This window comes from Protopterus annectens, chromosome 5.part0 (genome assembly GCF_019279795.1).
Source record: "Protopterus annectens isolate FY-2018-M chromosome 5.part0, PAN1.0, whole genome shotgun sequence".
Classification (NCBI taxonomy): domain Eukaryota; kingdom Metazoa; phylum Chordata; order Ceratodontiformes; family Protopteridae; genus Protopterus; species Protopterus annectens.
The window spans coordinates 1441181835-1441207942 of record NC_056735.1 but is presented as its reverse complement, the minus strand read 5'-3'; the positions used below and the strand labels follow the sequence as shown (position 1 = coordinate 1441207942).

The following is a 26108-nucleotide window of genomic DNA, read 5'->3' as shown; positions in this document are numbered from 1 at the left end:
ACCCAAGCAGACCTCAAAGAATTTTTTTCCTAAGGTGGATGGCAAATGTCGAAAGTGCGCTAGGGAAGAAAGAGGTAACTGGGAACATATGTTCTGGGAGTGTAATGCATTGGCAGACCTTAAAAATTCCCTACAGAGTACTTTGGCAGAAATACTGGTGGGACACAGCATCTGAACTGCCTAGACATATTAAGGCCTTGTTAAGTTTAATTCTGGTGGCTGCCGAAAAAGCAATTAACTAGGAAATGGAAATCAGAGTATAAACAAACAGCATTTGAAGTACTGAATATTGTAACAAAGATAAAAGAACTGGAAGTGGGATATTTAGAAATGGGAAGGAGCAAATTACATAGAAAGAAATGAAAATTGTGGGAAAAATACATGCAGAATAATGTTTAGAAGGAGGAGTGAGGTTTAAGGGAAGGCAAACAATTGAACAATTTGTGTAATGTTGGATTGATGATAGTTATAAAAAAGAACATATGCGAGATATAATTTATGCAACTGGAAACACGTTAATTTGGTTCATTTTCTTTTATACTAATGTATGTTTGCCTTTATCTTAAGTGATAATTTAATAAAGATGTTAAAAATTCTTTTTGACTGGAAAATAGTATAGGCTTAGTTTTCCCTAGGATTAATAAACAGTTTATTTGACATTGCTTATCTGCAGAGTTTTTACAATTAGACTGAAGGTTCATTTGAATGCTGCTATAAGACCTGATGGATTCAAGTAGCAGGATGTCATCTAGGTAGGGGGGGGGTCAGATTAATGGAAGGCAGGGCTATGCTGAGGTCATTGATGAATAGGTAAATTAAGAGGGGTTTTTGACAGATACTTGGGGCACCCAAAGGTCATATTTGCTGGTACTGATGGGTTATTTTTGGAATAAACCTGGAATGCAGGGTATCTTTCTGAGTAGAAGGATGAGATTATCATTTTTGAATGCCCTGGTCATACTGATAAATACTCTAACTGTAATGCATCCACCATTAATGTTATTATAGATGATATTCATAGTCGAAATTAAAACAGTTGTATTGCTGCAAGCATTGCAAAATCCATGTTACAGAGAAAACCATAACAATTTTTATTTTGCCTTAGCCTTTCTTAACTTGGACATTTCTTGCCTTACTCCACATCCTGCTATTTTCTGATGGTCACCTACTGCTTTCCTTATTATGTCTTCCCTTCCACCATGTCGCCCTCGCCTAGCTTTCCATTTTAAAGAATAAAGCAAGTCATTAATTTAATACTTCTTTTGTGTCCATTCTGTGATCTCCATCCCAGACTTACTTAGTTTGGTCACATTTGCTTTTCCTCTCCCCTTTATGCTATATACCTAGAAAAGCCTTTATTCTCATTTTCCCTTCCTGGTCCCTTCTTGACCCTGTTATTAACTCCCTTTCAGCTTACATCTGTGCTGCTCTCACCTCCTTTGACACTTTTTCCTTGCTTCCTTGTGCTGTGTCTCCTGCACCTCAACCAGGGCCTCCTCCATCTCTCCTTATGCCTCCTGAACCTCTCCTTATGCCTCCTGAACCTCTCCTTATGCCTCCCGAACCTCTCCTTGTGCTTCCTGTACCTCTCCTTGTGTCTCCTGAACCCCTCCTTGTGCCTTCTGCACCTCTCCTTGTGCCTCCTGCACCTCTCCTTGTGCCTTCTGCACCTCCCCTTGTGCCTCCTGTACCCCTCCTTGTGCCTCCTGTACCCCTCCCTGTGCCTCCTGAACCTCTCCTTGTGCCTCTTGTACCTCTCCTTGTGCCTCCTGCACCTCTCCTTGTGCTTTCTGCACCTCTCCTTGTGCCTCCTGCACCTCTCCTTGTGCCTCTTCACCTCTCCTTGTGCCTCTTGCACCTCTCCATGTGCCTCCTGTACCTCTCCTTGTGTCTCCTGAACCCCTCCTTGTGCCTTCTGCACCTCTCCTTGTGCCTCCTGCACCTCTCCTTGTGCCTTCTGCACCTCCCCTTGTGCCTCCTGTACCTCCCCTTGTGCCTCCTGTACCCCTCCTTGTGCCTCCTGAACCTCTCCTTGTGCCTCTTGTACCCCTCCTTGTGCCTCCTGCACCTCTCCTTGTGCTTTCTGCACCTCTCCTTGTGCCTCTTGCACCTCTCCTTGTGCCTCCTGCACCTCTCCTTGTGCCTACTGTACCCCTCATTGTGCCTCCTGTACCCCTCCTTGTGCCTCCTGCACCTCTCCTTGTGCTTCCTGTACCCCTCCTTGTGCCTCCTGCACCTCTCTTTGTGCCTCCTGAACCTCTCCTTGTGCCTCCTGTACCCCCCTTGTGCCTAGTGCACCTCTCTTTGTGCTTCCTGTACCCCTCCTTGTACCTCCTGCACCTCTCCTTGTGCCTCCTGCACCTCTCCTTGTGCTTCCTGCAGCTCTGCTCTACATCCTTCCACCTCTTCTTACACTGTCTTTTATCTTAATAATTAGCTTCTCAGTCCTACTCTGCCATATTGGCTTAATGTTTTCTTTTTGTCTCTTCCTCAAACTCTTGTCCATAGTCCTCTTTATGCCTCTGCTTGTCCATTCCCATACCTTGCTTACCACTCTGTTTGACTCTAGATACCTAACTCATCTCTTCTGCTCAACATAGTTCACTGCCCCAAAACCACATACCATTACCATGGCTTCTGGACTTTAAACAGCACATACTATGATCATAGTTGACTGAGTGCTTGTACCTTAGAATTCCTGGCAAACTCTTCATCATTTAGGACCACATCCATAATTCTGTCATTTCTATTACAGTTCTGCAACAAGTGACTGAGAAATCAAACACGTTTCAACAAATAAAGCTCTGCCAGGAACTCACAATCTCAAAGTTATCTTCTGGCAGTTCACATCCCCATGATTATATCCCCATTTAACTCCTTCCACATCTTTATTTTTCTCTCTCCCAGTCCCAGTTTTTGTCATCTGCCCTCCTTTTATCTTAAATGGCAAAGAATGTATGCCAGGTGTGGAGCTTCCAGTTCCCTTGGCGTCACAGAGACTAATGTTAATCTTTGTCTTTCACATGTCACCTGATGCTTTCCCTTATGCAGATTGCAGCTCTCTTCCTTCGCTCCCTTCTCTTTTATTGATAAGCAACCTGTGCCCTGCCACCTACATGTCCCACTCCATTGCACTGCTTCATGACTTTCTCAAACCAACAGTGTCCACATTTCATTTCCTTTCCTTTCTGTATCACTGTTTATAGCTCTCCATTTTGTTTCCCAAACTCCTTGTACTGCACAGCAATACTATTCAGGTGTGAAATGAATCAATGTCATGTATTTATCAACATTTTGTGTGTGTTTTCCCTCTCTCTGCCTAAGCCTTTCTTGCTAACTCCCACATCTGCTTCTTTGATTTCTATTCCTTCTTACATTTTAGTTTAAAGACACCTTCATAGGTATGTACCTTTCAAGCCCAGGTTTAGGTACCACTGTCCCTTCTCAGTTAAGATGGACACCATTCCCTAAAATAGAGCTACTCTTTTTGCCAGGCTTACCACATCTGCCTACCATTCCCAAACCTCCTTACCACACCCTCCTACCATTCCCAAACTCTCCTTACCACATGCTCCTACCATTCCCAAACCATCCTTACCACATCTTCCTACCATTCCCAAACCCTCCTTACCACATCCTACTATCATTCCCAAACCATCCTTACCACATCATCTTACAATTCCTAAACCCTCCTTACCACATCCTACTACCATTCCCAAACCATCCTTACCACATCTTCCTACCATTCCCAAACCCTCCTTACCACATCCTACTATCATTCCCAAACCATCCTTACCACATCATCTTACCATTCCTAAACCATCCTTACCACATCCTCCTACCATTCCCAAACCATCCTTACCACATCTTCCTACCATTCCCAAACCTTTCTTCATTATCCACAGCCAATCATTTTACTCCCTATTTCTATCCTTCCTGTTTTTGCTTGCAGATGTATCACTACGGAAAAGATTCTCCAACACCTCATTTGTAACATCTGCCTCCCAGTTCCATGATCCTGCTTGCTACAACATCTGTCTGCTCTCTGTCTTGTGACAAATTAATAGTGCTTATGTATATTGTGACATGCATCTACCCCTCCCCCCTTCACTTGGTGATCTTCTTGGTCCATGTCATTTGATATCTTAATAGACTTAAGCCCAGAGACTAGTTTCGCTGAATCTTGGTCTTCTCTATCTTCCCTGCCAAGACAATGACTTTAATTGGTTACTGATTCTGTCTTCATACTGAGACTTCTCCTCTTCACTACTTGTCACTACCCCTTGTACTTCTACCTTTTCACCCGCCAAGAACACCACGCTGGCCTTCCTCACTGTATCTGCAGGCTATTTCGGTTCCCTTCCCTTCCTATACAATGGCTGATATCCATTCTTGCCCCTCCAGTGCTCATCCTACAAGATCTACACACACTGCTATTCAGTCCTGATTCACATTTCCCTCCATCTTCTCTTTTCCAGCTGTTTTTCATTCTTTTTTCTTTGACTTCATGTATCTTGCTGATCCCTACTGTATTGTGTCATTATTATGGACACCACTTTCCTGTCCCCTTGCACCTCTCTTCCATTCTTCTGGCTGATGTCTGCGTGTCCAGTTCTGTTATGCTTTTCTAGTTTCAGTGCCTATTCCATAGATAACAATGCTGCTTGTTGATCTCTGTCCCATCCATCCTTCTTGGTTTCCTACACCATGACAACTGTTTCCTGACTGCATCCCTCATCTTCTTCCTTCACCTTCTTCCCATCTTCCTTTACTTCTCTGACATCTGCTTATGCCATCCTATCATGTTTTTCTCTCCTTCCTATCTTTTTACATCTCATCCCTGTGTCCTGGTTTCCTGCTGCTCCTTTTTCTTTTTGACAAGCCATTCCACTAAATCTCTATCTCCTATACTCTTCCATAAAGCTCCCCTTTTTCCTGCAGATGCTATAGTCCCTGATCCCTATAGATCCTTGATCCAAACCCTTGTACAACACCCTGACTATTCACACATTCTCCTATTCCTGATCCTGTGATCTGCATCAGTCCTGTGATCTGCATCAGTCCTCTCATCCCTTGTCATTCTTGGTTCTCCTTTGGTCTCCCTTTTTATAATTGATTAAGGCCTAGCAAGACCTTTTTATCTCAACTGTTTTCACAGATCTATTTAACAAATACTAAACAAGGAAGCACTTACTGAAGTATCAGGCAAGCAGTTTATACCAACACTTTTTTAAATATATCAGGAAGAAAAATATTGAAAATGTGCACCAGTAATTCTATATTCTAAATTGTGTGTCCTACATAAACCTCTGTCCAGACCTTCTGTGTGTTAGTAGCAGAAAATCAGTTAACACCTAATTCTGCTCCATCAGATACTAGACAAAAATGTGGATGCTTTCCCTATTTCAGAATTTAAGAAGTGAAATTAAAAATAATGATGAAATAAGTCATTGTGAAAGGAGCCCCCCTGTACATGAAATTTACACACGAAATCCAGTACAGAAAAAGTTACTACCTATCTTGAACAGTCACTTCATAACCTAAAAAAATAAGTCTTAAACAAATTTAGATCACAATAAAGATTAAATGAGTGAAAACACAATATTAAGACCAAATAATATGCCTTAAAAGCCTTCCAAATGTTGTATGCTAGTTATTACTTCGAAAGTAAATTGAAAAGTCTATAAATTTGAGTTACAGTATAATCAGTTATTCTGCAACTCACCAGAATAAGAATTGCAAACTTCTTCTTCTTTCAGCTTTTCATGGTTAGGGGTCGCCACAGCGGATCACCTGTCCTCTCATGATTGGCAGTGGAGTTTTACGGTGTTGAGTTGCCAGCCCAGTGCCCAACCTTCCACAGAAGACACACACATGCACGCACTCACGCCTAGGGCCAATTTAGAGTGTCCAATCCACCTACAGCATGTCTTTGGGATGTGGGAGGAAACGGGAGCACCTGGAGGAAACCCACTCGACCACATGGAGGAATGCAGACTCCGCACAGAAGGCACCGCAGCCAAGGAACAAACTGGAGACCCTCGTGCTGTGAGGGGGGAACACTAACCACTGCACCACCGTGGCCACCCAGAATAAGAATTGCAAACTAACTGTTGTAAAACAAAATATCTAAACTTAAAATCAAAACTGTCAGGGTTGTAATATACTAATTGAATGTTAAATAAGTAGAATGTAAAACAGTAAAACAGGTATGTTTTCAAATGTTACTAATCTACAAAATATCTGAATATGAACTTAAGACTAAAAATTTTAAACCATCAAAACTGGACTGCAAAACAATGCATTTTTTTGCCCCCTTTGTGTCATGTTAATGGCCCAACAGCCCCAATGACCCACATCCATGCCAGGTCTACCAGCAAATCTCCATACCCCCCCTGGATTCTAGGGGCATCCCAGGGGGCTCAGCCATCTCCACATCCATCCGGTGGAGGGTTTCTTGTATGCCGTACCCATCCCCCTCCCTTGCAGACATTGCAGTGTATTGCCACACCTCTAGGGCAGCTCAGCCAGGTTCATCCCACCTCCTCTTTGGAACACGCCTCCTCCCAATGACATCCACAGCCTCCACCAGGGATTGTCACATGAGACTCCTGCAGTGCAACCCTCTCCCAGGATAAGCATATCCATCCTTCAAAATAATGCATTCTTGATACGCAAGTAATTTGAAACGCTACCTCTCTTAATAACAAAAACAAGTGACAAACATTGTTTATTTTAGCTCAAGTTATACATCAGTAGCTCCTTCACTTCTTATGTATTTCATCATTTCATTGATCTGTGCCTTACTGTAGACCTTGTAGTACAGTGTAAAATATGTTTTATTCCTGAAAATCCCATTAGAATGCATAAAATCATTCTGAATACATTTTACAGATGGGAAGCAAAAATAGTCTTAAACAATCAGTAATAAAGCAAACTAGAAAATGCTAGTACTAAAGGAATATGCTATCCTTGTTTGTTTATCTTTTTTTAACTTCTAGCATTATGGCTGATATATTTCATATAGGAATCTTTCATATCAGGCTCAGTTGAAGTTTCAAATTCTGTTGATATGAAGTTTGTTTCTTGGCAAACATTATTTTTGGTGACTGCTGCTGTAACCATAAAGATTTCTAGGTTGCATCTCTTGAGGAATGTCAAGAGTCATTATAATTATAAACAGGGTTTCATTCAGAACAAAGTATTATCTGCTTTTTTTTTTAAACCAAGTTATCTTGTTGCTTCTTTTCATTCTAAAACAAAAGGGTGGTTTTGAAAGAAGTTCCCTACATACCATGTCTATAAACAACAATAACGTTATCCACAATAGAACAAGGATGTTAGACATTCTGACCGATCCTTTATCTCATTTTCAGTCTGACCAATCATTTGCCTTATTTACAGTCTGACCAATCATTTGCCTCTTTTACAGTCTGACCAATCATTTATCTCATTTATGGAAGGGAGATAAGGTTGACCATTAACTAAGAAAGCATTTGCACATTTTGAAGAACTGCATTCTCTTTTGCCTTGATGAATATAACAAAAGTTTGAAATGGAGTGGTTTGACCTCATTTTTCTATGAAAGTAGCTAGTACAGCTGTTTTCTTCAAGAATGCCACAGTTTGAGATATTAAGTGAAGGCAATGATATGTGCTTTAATTTACACATTCAAAGGAATTATAGATTGCATCATTACTCAGGAGCTAGGTCAGGTTTTACCTCACCTGTACAACATAGTTTGTTTCATTTTTGTCATCTTCATTTCTTGGGTCAGTCTGGTACACTGCTTGTATTCCACTTCCATAGAAAGAAAACACTGGCAGGCATTTGGGATGATGAATAAAGCTTATATCAGGTACTCATCGTAACAGAAGGTCCCTGAATTATATCCATGTTTTCTATTCTAAGCACTGATTGGTCAAGAGCCCACTTTTACCTGTGAAGTCAGAGCATTGTGTGTGTGTGTGTGTGTGTGTGTGTGTGTGTGTGTGTGTGTGTGTGTGTGTGTGTGTGTGTGTGTGTGCACATTCACTTATACTACAGGAAGCTAGAATTCTGCTACAGTTCCTGGTATCTGTGTGATGCCTACCTTAGAAGAGATGGTCAGGGACTTGCCACTTTTATGTCATCCCATGACGCACACTAGTGGGATAGAACAGGGTTGTAACACATTGGGCATGCAAGCAGATGTCCTACACCACATGCACTGGGGTAGGGGGCATACAGTTTGAAGACACTGCATGCCTGTATTCCAGGTATCAGCAGAGTAGCATTCAGAAAAAGTGACCTTAACTTGAATACTTACATATGTGACAGACCCTTCTGAAGAGGGAGACCCAGCTAGCAATTGGTCATGTAGGAGGGGTTCCACTGCCAGCTACGCTTCATTACTGACAAACAGGTGACTTGGGCATGCTTGGATTTAATTGCTGTGAAATTACATTTTTTTTATTGGTTTGCTTTTATCCCTGCATGAAATTTAGGAATCAGCTTTCCACTTGGTGATGTTATACTTCAACTATGTTTACACCATGTACTCATATCAAACACACTTTCATAAGGTTATCCGCACCTATTGACACTAGCTAACATTCCTTTGGAATCCTAATATCTTTAAATGCTTGTACATGCCATAGAGTAGGATCATAAGATCATAGGAAGTTACTAGGCTAATGCTACCAGGGCCCTTACAAGTCTAGCCAAATTCTACCCTTATTTCCATGATCAGCACCTAATGTCCCTGTCCAAGAAGGACACAAGTGGAAGCTCCAGAGTGAATTTATGGTTACACATCCAATTATCCAGACTGCATTTGAAGAGGGCCAATGAGGTACTCTGTTTGACATGAAGTGGGAGTCTGTTCCAAAGGTGTGGTAACTTCTGGGAGACAAATCTGTCCCTCCAGCAGGTTCTATTAATGTCACATACCAGGTTAAGGTCTTTAGAACAAGTAACCCGTGTACCATGTGACTTACGGATATGCAGCATTTCCAATAAAGCAGGGTCAAAGATTGCCTTATATACAAGGCAGAGATCACTTCTGAGTAGTTTGTAGAATAAAGTGATAGTGATTTCAGATTATCCACATAGGATGGATGCTGAAGACCTTGAATTTTCCTTGTGAGGAACTTTTGTGGTTTTTCCAGTTGCTGCAGGTGCTTGGAAAGGTACATACCAATAGAGGCATTGTACTCAATTATTGACCTGATGAGGGAAGAGTAAAGGGAGGTTATAACTTCCTTTTTTCTGGAAACAATGCCCTTACTTATGAGATGAGCAATATAGAATGCCCTTCTTACCATTGTGGAGACATGGTGGTTAAAGGTAAGGCTGTTGTCAACCTGTGTTCCCCAGTCTCTCACCACTGAGTGCATACTTAAGTTGTTGCTTTTGATGTAATAGTTAGCAGGAACATCACCCTTACTGAAAGGAATGATAATACATTTTTTTGCATTGAGTTTAAGGCCATGACTTTGGCACCAGAAGTTTGTTTGTGTAAGACCCTCTTGTAGGATGTTGACATCATTTGGAGATTCTATAGCCACTTCCAGTTTGCAGTCATCAGCAACCTTTGTCAGTCACAGACCTTTAGCCTTTGCTTGTACTTAGGATAAACAGATTACAAACAGTAGAGGTCCCGGGACTGATCCTTGTAGAGCACAACTTGTTATGGGTCTGCTGTTGGAGGTGGGTTCCCCTATTTTCACTATATGGGTTCTGTCAGTGATCCAGTTAGCGACCCATCTAATGATATAAGAGCTGATACCTATTTTTTCTTTTTTTTTTTCTTTTTCCAAATCTTTTGGGTTTCTGATACCATGATGGAAATGGGCCCCATTCCTAAGTCAAAGCACAATTAAAGTTCATGAAATTTGTATTGTTTCAATCTTTGATGTCAGCCAAAAATGCTCTTCACAGCACCCACAATGTGCCCATTAAAGACTCCTGCAGTCCATATGGAGTTATATACAACATATGTAAATATACTTGTCAAATCACTAAGGGCTTTTCATCCAGAAAGAGGTCATTATCCCACTGTACTCATCCCTCATTAGACCCATTATAGAATACAATGCCCCATTTGGTATGTACCTCTCAAGACATCTGCAACTACTGGAAAGGCCTCAGAAATACCTCACTAAAAGAATCACACGCCTAAAGCACATGCCCTATGCTGACCACCTTAAAAAACTTCAGCTATACTCTGTTGCATATCGTCTACTCCAAGGCGATCTCTGCTTAACATACAAGGCCATGTCAAACCTAGAGCTGTTGAACATGCTACACTTTAAGAAATCCCAATCCCTCAGAGCCACACGCTCCAGGGATCTAAACCTCATCATCACAATAAACAAAACATGCTGGAGGGATAGGTTCCTGACCCAAAGACTCCCCAGACTCTGGAATAGACTGCCCATACATGTCAAGCAGAGCACCTCTTTGGCCCTCTTCAAAAGAAACCTTGATGATTGGATGGAAGAAAGGAAATTCACCCTGGTGATCACGTCAATCGCCCTGCTAGACAGGGATCCAGGGAAGTAAATAGTGTGGGAAGAAATAGCCAGGAAATTGTTATGACTAGGCTTGTTTAGGCCCTAGGGCCGATAGCCTAGTACCAACCTATGAACCTATAAGACTCATTGCTCCTACTACTATTGGAACTATCTGGGTATCTTTCTTCTACATTGCTCTCATTTCTGTTTGCAAATCTTGATATTTTATAACTTTGTGTTTCTCTGTATGCAAGACAATGTAGTCATTGGGTGTAGCAATTTCAATGATCATATCTACTTTCGTCTTCTCTTCATGGACCACCATATCTGGTTTTCCCACATCTATCTTTTGAACTGTTGGTAACGGGTGATCCCATGTGATGTAGATTTCATCATTTTCTATAATGCTTTGTGGCTCATGTTTCCACTGTTTTTCAGCTACTTCGATACAACAATGTTTGGACAATTCCCAGTGCAACGATGTTGTCATATTATTGTGCCTTTCAGTATACAATCCTTCTGCCATTAGTATGTCACAACCAGCAACAAGGTGTCCAACTGGAGTGCAACTGTTTCCAATTCTGTTTTACAAAACCTACATTTGTTTGTTTCTCCCACATGTTCAATGGACTTTGTAAACCAACATGTATGTATCCCACTAATTTGGGCTGCCCATATTAACCTTTCATCTTTTTTTGGTTTGAATTTGCCTCCCCTTAGCCATTCGTGCATTTGATCCTGATCAACATGAGGTTCTTCCAGAAGTTTTCTACACTTACAACTATATTTATGCATTTTTTACATTTCTTGCCTTTTCATCTGGTCCTTCACCTTATATTCTTTCTTTTGTTTTTTTTTTTTTGGCACATTCAGTTGCTGCCTGATTTTTACTACTTCTGGTTTGCTTTCCATTCCTGCTTGACACTGATATGCTTCTGCTAGACTAAGCAGGGAAGTCATCTTAGATTTATTCTCCTCATGTTTCAAAACTGTCAATACTTTTGAGTCTTGTGCAGTCAGCAGATATGTGTGGTGTCCCACAGGTACAGATCTATACATGTAATCAATTTCAAGGAGGCCCATACCTCCTTATAATCTTGGTATGCAGTGATTTTTATAAATCATTTGGTGGGCATGAAGCATCCTTCTTGTTTTCCTGTATAATATATCCAACATGTTTTGGGGCCAGTCAATCACTCTAAAATTGTAAGTTAGGACAGGAAGAACAAATTGGTTTATAGCTTGAATTTTGTTCCTAGATGTCAGTGCTGTTTTCAGGATTAATTTAAGTCTTCTAAAATATTCCTTACTAAGTTTTATTCATACGTTTTATTGTTAATCCTATATCAGTTCCCAAATATTTATACACTCCCTCTTGCTCAAGTTCTTTTATATCACATTCTTGTCCCAAACTGATGTTTTCCTGGTGCTGCAGTTTTCCTGCTATAAAGGTTGTTTTGCACATTTATCAAGACCAAATTACATTCTTATATCATCTGAAAAGTTTTGACTACTGCCAGTTGTGCTCTCAATTCCTCATCTGATGAGCTATACAGTTTAAATCATTGACAAAGAGAAGATGAGAGATTACACTTTGTTGTTTTCTAGGAGTCAAATTATAGACATGGCCTAATCTGTTCAGTAGACAGCTTAAAGGGTTAAGAGCAAGACAGAATAGCAGCGGTGACAGGGAGTCACCCTAGAATATGCCCATTTGAATTTTTATCCCTAGACTAATTAGTTTGTCTTTTATCATGGCTTAATTGCAAAGTGGTCTGCCACTGTTTCATGGTCACTGTAATGTAATTGATCTTACACATTTTTAAGCACTCTTTTATCCATGAATGTGGGATACTATCAAATGCTTTTTAGTAGTCAATCCATGCCATACTTAGATTCTTCCCCTTTTTACAATTCTCCATTATGACTTTATTTAGCAACAGATGATTCTTTCTTCATATGACTTTCTTTTGTTACCATTTTGTTCTATTGCCATGACTGAATTTTTTTCTAAATTACTAGAAACTCTGTTGGCATCAATTCCAGGGTATGGTATATACATTGTTGGAAGACAAGTTATTGGTCTATAATTTTTAGGATAACTTTCAGTTCAGTCTTAAGTTGAAAGATTATTTTTCCTAATGTTAACCAGGTTGGTGTCTGTTTGGGGTGTGCATATAAATAGTTCTTACTCAAGACTAAATCTTCATGCAAAGATGTTAATACTTGTAGCCAGAAGTTAGGCACTGCATCTGGGCCTGGGGGTTTTAAATTAGAGGATTTTCTTAACTTTATCTCAATCTCTTTGGCAGTTACTTCATCCCATTTCATATACTTGAACTTCTTATTCTTTCTTTTACTTCTTCTATCCATTTAGCATCTTTGTTATGTTCCACATGATCTACATAAATATTTCTCCAAAATATATCTATTTCTTCTGTTTTAGGTGGTGTTTCAGTTCCTTTAACCCTGTTTCCCAATTCTCTATAGAATTTTTTAGGGTCATCAATAAATTGCTTATTTTGTACTTTTCCTTTATGTTTATCTGTGTATCTTCTAAGTTTTTCTGCATGTGCTGAGATTTTTAGTTTAGTATTTGCAATAGTGCAAGATAAATCCTGATCCGTTATAATACTGTACATTGCTTTTATCATGTCTGTCTTTCTGAGTATTTTTGTTGATCTGTTCCCTCTTCTATACTCTTTTAACAGTGACACTTCTTGTCTTAATTGCTTTATAGTTTTCTCAAGTCTGTACTTCCATGATGGTATTCAATTTCTCCCCTTCCTTTGCTTCACTACCCTGTGTTCTTGTGGTAGAACTTTATCAGTTATTAATTTAGCTGCACAGTAATATATCCTGTTTACTTCTGTTATGTTATATCACATGGATCTCTATGGACAGTCCTAATTATTGTATTCATTTGTTGTATCAAACTTCTGACTTTTTGGGTTTTATTTTTCTTCTGCAGTCTATTTCTTTTATTGATCTTAATATGTCTATCTATTAATATTAAATCAAGCAACTCTTCTCTTAACTCATTTTCTTCTAAACTAAGGGCACATTTTTTGTTCTCCATTTCCTGCAGGCATTCTATAGAGAGTTCTGTAGCATCTTCCTGTGGCACATTGTCATCTATTGCTCTTTCACATGGAACTCCCTGGCCTATCACTCCTCAACATTGACTGTGTCAGAGTTGCCAGTTTCCTGTTCCTTCCCTTACTGTCCAGCTTCAAGTGAATGTTTATACTGGTTTCCTGTGGAAGGTTCCAAAATATCTTCATATGAAAACTGCCCAGTTGCTTCCCATTCCAGTGGTTTCTCTTTAATTTGTATGTCTACTGTTCTATCCTGCTGTGGTGCTTTCTGAGTCAGATTTTCTACACTGAATCCTTCACTTTGCAGATACTCCATACTATCAGTTTCTATTTCTTTAACTTCTCCATTGCTAATCTTCTTTTCTACGTTTCCTCTTTGTCTTCTTATTGTTTGTATTGTAAAGCTTTCCATGTCTGGATTCCTTTGCCTGTATATCTCTTCAAAAATCTTTGGTGCTTATCTTTTTGTATTGGTTAGTTTTGCTTTCTCCTTTGCATTAATATTACACCATATTAAATCTCTTTTTCTTTCCCGTGTCCACATTTCTTCTTCAGATGTTAACTGACCTTCCTGTTTCTCTTTACTTTGGGGACTCGTTCCATCATGCTATGCTGTAACCTGTGTTAGACCTTCTACACCGAATCATTTACTCTGCAGACATTCCATAACTTCAGCTTCTGTTTTTTTTTTTAATTCTACTTTACTAATCTTCTGTTCTACATTTCCTCTTTGTGATATTAGTTTTTTAGTGTGAAATTTTCCATATCTGGGTGCCTTTGCCTGTATTTCTCTTTGAATATCTTTGGGGCTGCCTTGTTTGTATTGATTAATTTGGCCTTCGACTTTGCATAAATATTGCACCACATCAGATCTGTGTTTCTTTCCCCTGTCCATGTTTCTTTTTTATACTTTACAAAAATCTATAGGTTCTGTTGTTTATATTTTTGCACTTCCTCAGATGCTTCTTTATTTCCAAACAGATCAAAGTTTCTTGGTCTATATAATGTTTTTCACAAATCTGTTGTATTAATGAACACAAAATTTTATTTGAGGCTTGTGAGAGTTTTTCTTGTGGAAGTATTTTTCATTCCTCTAATTTATCTCTTAATCTTTTTGTATATCTTGTGTCTGGAAATTCTGGGCTTTTTGCATAATCGTAACAATACATACTTTCTTTCTTATCCTCAATAGCCCACTCTATCGTTTTTATGGCTCTTTGTCCTGTAATTCTTTTCTGATTTCTGTGGGCTGCTACTTCCTTCTACAAGAGGGGGCCATCCTCCCCCTGCGCCTGACCTGGCCTAGCCCCATTTTAGGAATGTTTCCATATTTTGAGGGTTCTACCCTGTCATTTTTTCCAGTCCTGGCACCAGTGCGCCTACCAGGATTGGGCACTTTTTTTATCCTGGATCTCGTGCGCTCAGCCATCTTGATTTTTGACCTACTTCTGTCCATGATATGTGCTGTATAAAATATAGCCTATGTGTCAGTGTTGTCTTGGTGAGATTTTGTGAAAAACAGGGTCCACCTCATGAAGCTACTCACTAAGACTTGAGGATGAATTTAATTTCAGTAATACTACTCTCCTTTTCTTGCTGACTTATTATCTCTCCATTCGGACCCCATCCCATTTGGATGATACCTAGCTGGGTGAGTTTGTCAATGATGGCTGAATAGGGGATAGTGTCAAATGCCTTGGCATATATAGGTAGGCTGTATACACAAATTTCCCCTCATCCAGGGCCTTGGTGACTGTTTCAAAGAAGTCCACAAGGTTTATTGTCCTTTGACAAATCCAGACTAAGTAGGGTAAAGTGTTTGGAGATTATCTATATCTTTGTTAATAATGTCCATGATGATTCGCTCCATTTCCGTGCAGATAAGGCTAGTCAGGCTAATAGGTATATAGATAACAGGGTCAGTGGAAGCACCACCTTTGTGCAATGGAATAATGGTGGCCATTTTCCATACAGCTGGGATGAAGCCAGTGCTTAGACAATGATTGAAAAGAGGACACAACGGTGTTGCTAATTCTTGTTGGAGCCCATGTAGGATGCAGCCTGGGATGTTATCAGGCCCCATAGATGCTGTGATTTTGGCCTTAGAGAGGGCGTTTATGACCTGCTCTTTAGAGATACTAGGTAGGGGACAGGTGTTAGGGATGTAACGGGGTACGTGTGGTGGGGACAAGGGATTGAAGTTTTCACAGAACCTGTTGGCCAACGGGTATGTCCACAGGCTCAGTATATGTGATATCATTAACTACCAGTTTGGCAGAAATCTGAGCCTTTCCTTTTAGGTTACGGATGTAATAAAAAAATGCCCTATGGTTGTCTTTAGTTGAGGAAGCTAGTTTGGATTCATAGTTTGCTTTGGAGGACTTCATAAGAAGTCTAATTTGCTTTGTTTAAGCTGAGAAGGGAGTGTTTCCAGTTTAGGCCTCATTCCCTCTTACTCTTTGATAGTGATTTCTTCCTCTTATTGTAAAACCGGTTAATGGCAACTGTCCACCTGGCAGGTTTGCTCTTCCTTGAGGAGCTTGTTATGATCCTATCATTTACCGTCAAGTCAATGCAGTTATACATGTGTTTGTATAAAGCACTAGTGTAGAATTCTGCATAGTTTCATTTGAAGGTGGAAGTGCAGTGAAGCTATTTATACCATCTCATCAGAGGTTATAATCTGCTTTGGAGAAGTTTGTTAGTTTAGTTGCTGCTAGGGGGGGTCAGGTGTGATAGTTACTTCAAATAAGACTGATTTCTGGTCAGATCTCACCAGGGAAGACCTCACAGTAGGGATGCTGCAGTGGTCCCCCATATTGGTAAGCACCAGATTCAGGATGTTGGCACCCCTTGTGGGGGTGTCAACCAGCTGGTCCAGGGCACTGGAGTTAACGAAGTTGAACAACCTTTGAGCAAGTGAATTTGAGCATGAGAAATTTATCCAGTGAATGGATGGGTTGTTAAAGTTGCCCAAAACCATGATGGTCAGATGTATCTTGATAGACTCAAGTAGATCCAAATAGGCAGAGTGAGTGTCCTGATTCATAGAGGGGGTCCTGTAGCTGGCAATGACTTGAATACGTGTCCTACCAACATTTAATTGCACCTGAAGTATCTCCAGGGAATCATGCTGTTTAACCAATCTGGAGGTGTTTTATCTTTAATGAATATTGATATACCACCTCCTTTAGTTTTCACACCTTTAGTTTGTGGTCTAAATGTGTGGAAGGAGGTATAACCCAGTATGGCTGAGGTGCTCTCCATAGCCTTGAACCAGGTCTCCATGACTGCACAAATGTTTGCATCTTCCAAGGTGAGGATAGCTTCCAGTAAGTGCAGTTTTGTGTTAAGACTCCTAGTGTTTAGCAGCATAACCTTGTGGTTGTTTTTAGACAGAGTTTTTATGTCAGGAATTTTGTCCTTGAGACACTGCCTAAAAAGGCACTATGTGGGTGGCAAGAGCCTTGCCCAGTAGCTGAAATCCCAAGGGTGGCAGAGGAAGACCATCTCTGGCAAAGCATCGAGGTCCGTCGATCATGTCATCCCAGGCTGACAGATACTGGATCCCTTTAGAATGACACCAGAAACTTAGCCAATTATTGAAGTCAATCATTTTCTATTTGCATTGAGGCATCGTCCTAGGTGAAGGCAAAATGCTGCTTAAGGCTGGGGACATACCTGCCTGAGACACATAGTCCGAGAGCTGAGCATGTCTCTTTCCATATAGTGCAGAGAAGTATGTCCCAAGCCATTCACACCGAATGGACTATGATGGAGTCATAACAGTACCTGTTGTTAAGAAACTTGAGTGCATGTGCAATATGGCTTATCTTGGTACTTGACAGACAGCTGACTGTGACGTTTTCCTTATCCAGCCTGGTGAGAGAGACATCTGTGTTTCTCATGATGGAATCACCTGTGACTCATATGTTTGGCTTTGTGGTTTTCCTTAAGGGCTGACAGGTGAGACACTGGTGCATGAGCTATTATGTGTATTGTGTTCTGTAGAGGAAGTATTTTGTGTAGTGTGCTTGTGTTTGTGAGGTCTCTGATATTTAGGTATGTTTCTGGTGAGGACCTCCACGTATGTAGGCATGTATGATGTGGGTTTGGGTAGAGTAAGAAGTGAGGTGTGCATGCTGACAACCCACTCATTGTCATATGTACTAACTGGTGTGTGTGAGAGCATGGATTCAAGGTTCTTAATGTAGTTACATCTCTCACATGTTGAGTTTGTGTGGACTAGGAGTAGAGGGTTGTCAGTGAACATGAGGGAGTTGCTATAATGCCTCAAGATGCCCATGTTGACCAAGCTGGCTGGAGAAACTATGGGAAATTGTCTGTCCATAGTGTTATGTAAATTAATATGGTTAAGAAAAGAGGTCGCACTTAGGAATGGCTAGTGGGGGAGAGGTTGTGTTGGTACCTCTGAGGCTAGGCTTAGTGTTCCACCTGACAAGGCTATGAAAAATCTCTGGAGGCCACAAGCAAAGTGGTTAGGGAAAATTTAACAAGCAAAACGTTTGCATCTATAACCACCAGTGGTAACCACAGCTATGCATCAGTACACGATGGTGCGCTACACGCAAATGAGAGCAAACATGGGGCTTAAAATAAAACAAGAAATAACCCTTTTAACCCAAACCAGCTAATAAGGGCACTCTCTCTGATCTGTAGTAAATCACCCTCTAGTAGAGGGGACCCAGACAGCACTCTTCTCTCACAAGGGTGCAGAAAGGCCTTCACCAAAAGTAAAATGTGGCAAAAATCAGTTCAGACAATTAAAGCAAACAGTAGAATGCAAATACAAATTAAAAGTTCAATATAAGAGCAAAGACAGGCACTTATAGTTAGTTGGCAGCCAGAAATGCCTCAGATCTTTCAGTATCTCAGTGAAGAGCTGGTTTTATTTCTCATGCGATACCAAACAGTGTAGATTCATCGTCTGAATCTAGCCTATGCTATAAAATGCAGAAGTACTAGAAATTCAAAGTGCATAAAGTCACAGTCACAACAGCAAAAAACAGTTTAACTAAAGCAGCAGTTTACCAGCAATGCTCAGCTTAGAAGGGTCTAGGCCACACACTCCCACCACAGTGTAGTTTAGATATCAGATTGCACCATATTGATTTTTGGTCTTCAGCCATGTAATTATTATATTCCACATCTTTAATATTCTGTGGCATTTCTTTTTTTACTGATACCAACATCTCCTTGTTATTTGTAGGTAATCTTATATATTTTTCTTTGTTACAGCCAAAAGGTTGGTGTTTTGGATGAACAAAGTCCGTGGATCAGCCCAGCTACCTAACTGTTTAACAAAGTTTAATAAATAATGAATAATAAATAAATTACTATGAACATTCTTCTACATCTTGTTTAATAGCATGTTAAAATGAGATGCTTTGCATTAATTGTATCTTTCCTTCTAGATATTATAATCCCATGTTACTATTTGCTTTCTATAAATATGGGCAAAATCATTGTAACTGTCTCTTTCTGTTCATCTCTTACTATTATTTTTTTAGTCTCAGTGACTCTTCTATAAAAATATTTTTCTGTTTGAGTATATTATTTCTATATTTGTACTTCTTCTGCGCCCAAGCTAAACCTGAAAATGATCCATTTGGATAAGTGTTCTACTCCTGTTAACAAACGCATAAATAAAATAAATAAATAAATAAACTGGAGTTAGTGGGTAAAGTTGTGCTATGCCAATAAGCAAAACAGACAAACAAATTACTAAATAAAGTGAAATGAAATTAATTAAAACTAGGTAGTGTTCCAATCCATACCTCCTAAGCTTTAGAATACCAGCATAGTAGAAGAGGACAACTGCCTTGTTTTTCGCTGAATGAGGTTATCAGAGACAGTATGCACATTTAAGGAAAACAGTGGCCAGAGTATAGTGTATTCAGATGTATACTTTTATGACGAGTGCCTCACATATTTTATTTTTGGATGTTTTTATAATTTTGCTACTTTCCATTATTGCATGCTTTTGCGCAACATGGATCATACGTACAATTAACATAGCGCCATCTTTGTAACATCGTTACCATTTTTTATTGTGTCAGCGGTATAGAATTCACACAGTGAAGTATAAGGCATCAGTCATGTAGAAGGCATCGGAAATTGTAGAATGGAGTCTGCAGGACTACAGCAGGAAGTGTGCTATTCACAGCATCTGTGTTACAAATATCCCTGTTTGTTGAACATGCAGTCTCCATAATGATATTTATTTATTGTCTTTACTCACTAAACACTTATTTGTTTCCCAGATTGCACTTTGCCATCAGTACAGCTGTCCCCTTTCTTGTCTGCTTCTGTGTTTCTTACATGGCCTACCTACTGTTTCCACTCTAAGTTCTCTCTTCCCTTAGTGTTTTCAGACCCTTCTTCCTCCTGCTTTTCTTCACCTCAGCATTCTTCTGTTCATCCCAATTCTACTGTATCCCTACAGTGATCGCCTTCCTGTCCCTTTTCACTCTATTCCTACCTGTGTATCTACTTGATGAGACAGGTTTCATTGCTTCTTGTACTATAAAGACTGATTCAACACAATCCAACTCAACAAACCTCAGGGACATGCTTTAACATGGATATGTAAGGGGGGGGGGTGACAAGTTCCCCCTGTCCTCACTACTAGTACTGAAAAAGCCAGGCATTGACGAATAAGTCTCGACAGTTTGAGCTTCAATCAAATCAGCCATGACAAAATGCACAGGACCCTTTGGGCTGACTGCCCTTACTTGTCCACTTCCATCTTTCTGTCCTTCCAGTGTTGCCCTGCCTGGCTGCCTCTTTGGAGATCAGATGTCTTGGATGAGTAGGTACAAGAGTACATTGCCATTAGATTACTGTGGAATAATAACTCGGAATTTCCTCATTACACTTCTTTGGGAGAATACATTCTAATTTTCATAGTTTGGCTTTTCCACCATTGACTTTTCATAGCAATTTCTGTCATTTGTCTGTATGGACATCAGTATATCACACTTGTTGAATAATGGACTGCAAGAGAGATTAATCTAGAAGTCCTTAAGTTTTCAGCTACCACGTGTACTTTTTTGAAAACTACGCTGCTGAATTCTGTAACTTCTAAACTGCCCTATAAAAATACCAGTGCTAGCATTACTTGTAAAGCAAATGTGGATGCACATAAAATAATGAATTATTATAACTATAGGCTCTAAGTAATCAATCCAGGTCACCATTATGTAGATAAGACTGTAACAGAACTACAGACATAGCCAAAACAGATTTAAACTGTTTCAGAGTCACTTAGGGAGCTGTTTGTACATGTAGAAAAAGAGTTTTGGAGAACTGTTTACAAAAAAGTCTATATTCTCAGCGTAATGTACCTTAGCTCTTACATCCCTCAATGAAACTATTTGTTGTGAAAGTGGGGCGTGATAAATACTTTGTCAACAAAGAGTAAACACAAGTAAAGAAAATAAAAATGAAAACATAGGTGTACATAGCTCACTTTGCTTTACTTTTATCACATTGTTCTGTATTGTATTTTAAAGAATTACATTATTTTTGTCTGTTTTTCCTTCTGATTTCTTTTGTTTCACCTCCCAAATCTTTACTATGGATCACATTTTAAACATGTTAGTTCTATATACATTTTGTTTTCAACATATTTCAAATGATAATTTAATTTATAATTGTCAAGAATTACATGTATTGATGGTACGCTAGCCTCTGTCATTGTCTCATTGTGTAATGAATGTTACCTTCTCATTATAAAACCCCAATACCAGTATTTTACATCACTGTTAATTAGAAGAAATGTCACATTAGCAACCGTTAATATGATTCATTGTAGAACCCTAATAAATGTATTTTGCATCACTGCTAATTAGATGAAATGCCATGACTGCAGCTGTTAAGATGACATCTAATAATGTTTTTGCTAATGACCCATCTGATAAAACACGAGTGTTTATTCTAGAGTAAGAAATAATTATCTGTCCTGAGCTACTGTTGTCTACAGTTCTGTACCCTGGGTGAAACTAACATACCATCTCTGTTTGCAGCATTGTTCAATCTGATACCAGTGGGCCTCAGAGTTGTTGCCGTTCAGGGGGTGAAGACCGGGTTGTACATAGCCATGAATGGTGAAGGGTATCTCTACACATCAGTGAGTATTTTAACTTAAACAAAACCACTGTGAAGCATTCCTTTTAATTAAAATATTTATTACTGAAAAGCAAAACACAGAGACTACTGAGTGCTACAGAATATACCGCTGTTCTCTGCAGCATACTACACTGCATTGGTTGTAATGATCATTTTAGAGGCTTGAAACAAACAATCCTTCGAAAAATATAATATATCATAGCTGTGTACTCTAGAGCTGACTATATATTCTGAATTACTAACAGATCAGTTTGTTGTAGGTTGCTCATTCAGTTCAGTCATTGACGGTATTTGTATTGCTGTCCAACAACTCTAGGTCTTATTTTTATTTGCTTTATTTTATTTATATTTGTGTACCAGGATAGTGCACTGAATAAAACTGACCAATTGCATGCATAGCCTCAGTGATAAAATGTAGCTGGAATTTCACAGATGCAGTGAAATGCAATTGAAGCGATGTTACACTTATTTTACAAGAAAAGTCTCTAAGGCAATAACAGACATGATACTAAGGAAGAAAAAAGTGAAAAAAAAAACGTTTTCAAAAGTGAAGACAGCATTTATTTTATAAAGTATTTTTTTATACACAGTAAAGCAGTTCATTACAGGTTTAACATAAAATTAATGTAACATAATGTCTGATAACAAGTGACAGTTTTTAAGTATTTCAGATTATGAAACATTCCTGTGTGTGTGTGTGTGTGTGTGTGTGTGTGTGTGTGTGTGTGTGTGTGTGTGTGTGTGTGTGTGTGCGTGTACGGTTTGGTGAGCTGAGGAGCCACAAAGCTGAACATTTTTTTATATTTTGAAATTTTCCAGGTCTGTTTTGAGATTCATTATACTCCTTCCAGTGTTGTGATAATTACAGAGATACATTCTAGGAGCCTTCAAGTTCACAACTGAAATGTGCATACAAGAAAAATAAATAGAAGTTACATACATACTGTATGTGTGTGTGTGTGTGTGTGTGTGTGTGTGTCTATGTGTATAATCATCAACAAATAAAATAACACTCTAACACACTGTTTTAGTAAAATAAAACCTGCTTGTGAAGCTAATCAAACACATGTAAAAACACAAACACGCACACACGCACAATCATACACAGATACTTTATTATTCTAAGCCCTATTCATATCATTTGCAGCAGAAACATATTACAAATCGAACTTTTTATAATTTATTGCTGTGTTTTTGTCAGTTCTTATGTGTCATTTGAATCAGAAGAGGATGGCTTTATCTCTCATTTTGCTACTTATTTTCAGTTATTGCAAATCTTTAGAGCCTTCATAACTGACAGCTGATCAAATAACATCGGTTCTTGGGAGTTAGGCATTTGATAAGCTAGTAACCCTTACAGTTTGAAGTTACATAGACCTGTGCTGACGTCATCTTCATTTTTGCCCCAACTGTATTTCATTTAAATAAACTGTCATTTTTCCTGTTTCTTATTTCAATGTTTTTGTATCAAAACCAAAATTTAACCTCCTGTAGTCAGAGACTGGTTTGTTTATGGAAAAGAGGTCCTCACCCTGGAATACTTTATAACATTATACAGTAGTGTAATGGTTTGCAGTGGTTGGGATCTGCTGCATATGTATTTCCTCTTGTGAAATGAGTATGAATTCATATAGTAATTCTTTTCTTTATGACAAGCTAACTGCTGTGCATTTCTTGGAGACATTTTCAGTATATTTTTTTTTTACTTTTGGCACCACGGGATATCCACTGATACCACATTCCATTTTGCCAGAAGTTGAAAAGTCAGTGGAGTACAATACATAGTCCAAGAAAAACAGCTCACGATCAAAACATAAGTCAGCCTGTAGGGCTCTTTTTTATGTGTTACATTGTCTCTTACAATATGTCATATATAAAATTATGATAATGACTGCTTCTGTTGAGCTCACAATATCTAGAAACAGGTTTTGAGGATTTTATGTAAAAAGGATATGGATTCACTTAGGGTCAGTGATCAGATGTGTTCCTATACAGTCATGGGCAGTTATCTTCAGACTAGATTTAAACTCACAACTGCTTCTTAGATTATGGCAACAAGATAGGCAAAGATCAAAATTTGCTATTAAAAAAAAAAAAAAAAAAATGTGTGTGTGTGTTAATAATGTGAATGAGGAAGTAAAACCAAAAGCACATACATTTCACTGACAGAATCAAAGTAGACCATTGGGGGGTATGAATAAATCCTGCAGGCTGCATTAGAAACTGGGGTATGTAAATAAACAGTAGTGTTAAATACAAATAATAGTGAGGATAGGTACTATGGAAAGAGAAAGATGTGAAGCAAAAATGAAAATAAAATTAACTTGTCATGTTTGTTGCAGAAGTATGCAGTAGTGAATTTAACATGAGCGTAGAACTATCAATGGGTGATATTAGTTTGCACAACTAACCTGCCATTGCTCAATACTAAGACACAATTCAATCATTCTAGAAGTCTTAAGTGTAGCTGACAGTACTGAGCATGCTCTAAAGTAAGTAGCAAAGCAAGATAATCACAATGTTTTGCAGGATTGAGACATGAATTTTAGAGGTTATAACCCAGCCATAGAAAATGTTATATAAAAGCAAACATGGAGAGTACAGCCTAAGCCTTAAATAAAAAAAATGTATATTGTGCAGCCTTATCAGGAGTTTTAACTGATGAAATAACTATATTTCATAAAGCATATAGTGATTACACAGAGCAATACATGAATATAAATCTAGCATACGCATGAAGGAAATGCAAGTTAAGTTGCAAGACTTGGATGCAATAGGTTCATGGGTAGTTAGTAAGCATGTAGTCATAAGTCCTTTGAGGAGTCTAGCCATGTTTGCCCATTACCCCAGAGTACTGTCTGGTTCAGTTGCTTACCAGAGTCACATAATAGGCAAATGGGGACTGTGGGGAATCGAACTCTTACCTACAGGAATCAGCTCATTAACAGCTTATAGCCTCAGTCCTCTGTGTTAACTGCCAGACAAGCCATGCTACTAAGTGTGGTGCTATCAGCTTGATCTACTTCTCTTACTGTCTCACCAATAATCTTCCATCATTCTTGACGGAATAAATTCACATCTGCTTAGACTAAGATTTCAAATCAGCCATGAGCTGCTGTTTTTCTGGCTTAATAGGAAGGATGTATTTGGCAGTCAAAAATTAAAAAAATATTATTTAGATATGCAGTAAACAGTAGTACAAGTACAAAACACCATGGTATATTTTAGGAAGTGCCACAGACTATGCAACATGTATGCCATGGGATTGATATTTTAGCACATCTGAAGCCATGCCATTACAATTCTAATGGATGTTCATGTTTTTTGGTATTGCTATACCAGTCTGTCACGTGATAACTTGTGCCAAGCTGTTGTAAGTTTTATAAGTTATATTCTAGTTACGGGTGGCACATGCCAGTCTGTGAAAGGATATTCAGAACTTTCAGGGAGAGTTAGAATGGAAAATAAATGGGGGGGGGGTATTGAGGTGTGAATAAGGTGTTAACGCATAGATGATTTATGTGATGAATGAATCACATAACTATTAAATGTCCCATTCCAATGTATAAGTGTAGTGTGAAAGATTAGTAAGATATGTTACGTGGCCCTAGTCCAGTGATCGCAAACCTACGACACACGTGTCAAAGGTGACATGCTATGACATTTGGGTGACACACTGGCATTCACCAACACTCGAATTACCAAAGAAACTGCTTTTGCATTTTTTGCTTGTGTGAAGTGCATCAAATGATTTTGTCCAGGAGCCAGTTCAACAGCACTGCTGCAGAGGTAAGGAAGTTATTAACCTCAAAGACTATTTCAGTATGCTTTCTCGATAGAGTCTGTAAAGGGCAGTGCCGACATTATTTTCTCTTCGTGGTTACACTTCTGCAAATGGCAAGTAGTCCGCATTTCTAGGAGTGTGCTGCTCAACTGTCCCTCTTAATCCCTCCTAAAACGTTTAACTTTTTACACTTAAAACTGATAATAATTAGATTTATAGACTAATTTTACCTCAGAAAATGTATATTAATTCAGGTTCATTTTTTTCTGTCAGTGTCCCAAATTAATAGTACTAGTACTTTAAAACTTACTATGTCTCTTATTTCTAGATTTGTCCCTGATTCTGTTGAGATTTATCCCTGATGTACTGAGAGCCATGCTGTTTTATTTGTTTTTATTTTTATTTATTTTTTTTGGTTGGGGGAATGACATAAACAGAGTCAAGTTAGGCATTTTTCAAATTTTTGACATGAAAAACCCAAAACATTTGCCATCACTGCCCAATCAATGGTCTTATACTCTTTGCTATGTGTTGGGGTCTAAACAACAAGCCTTACAGACAGCCAGTCATGAAATAGTA

At 39.0% G+C, this 26108-nt stretch overlaps 1 protein-coding gene across 1 annotated transcript in view; it reads left to right on the top strand.

Annotated features, from left to right (window-relative positions):
* FGF14 (fibroblast growth factor 14) overlaps positions 1 to 26108 on the top strand; it is a 906834-nt gene that overhangs the window by 120659 nt on the left and 760067 nt on the right. Inside the window, exon 3 of the mRNA XM_044071245.1 lies at positions 21643 to 21746. Within this exon, the coding sequence (XP_043927180.1) occupies positions 21643 to 21746 (104 nt within the window). The remainder of the gene's footprint in view (positions 1 to 21642; positions 21747 to 26108) is intronic.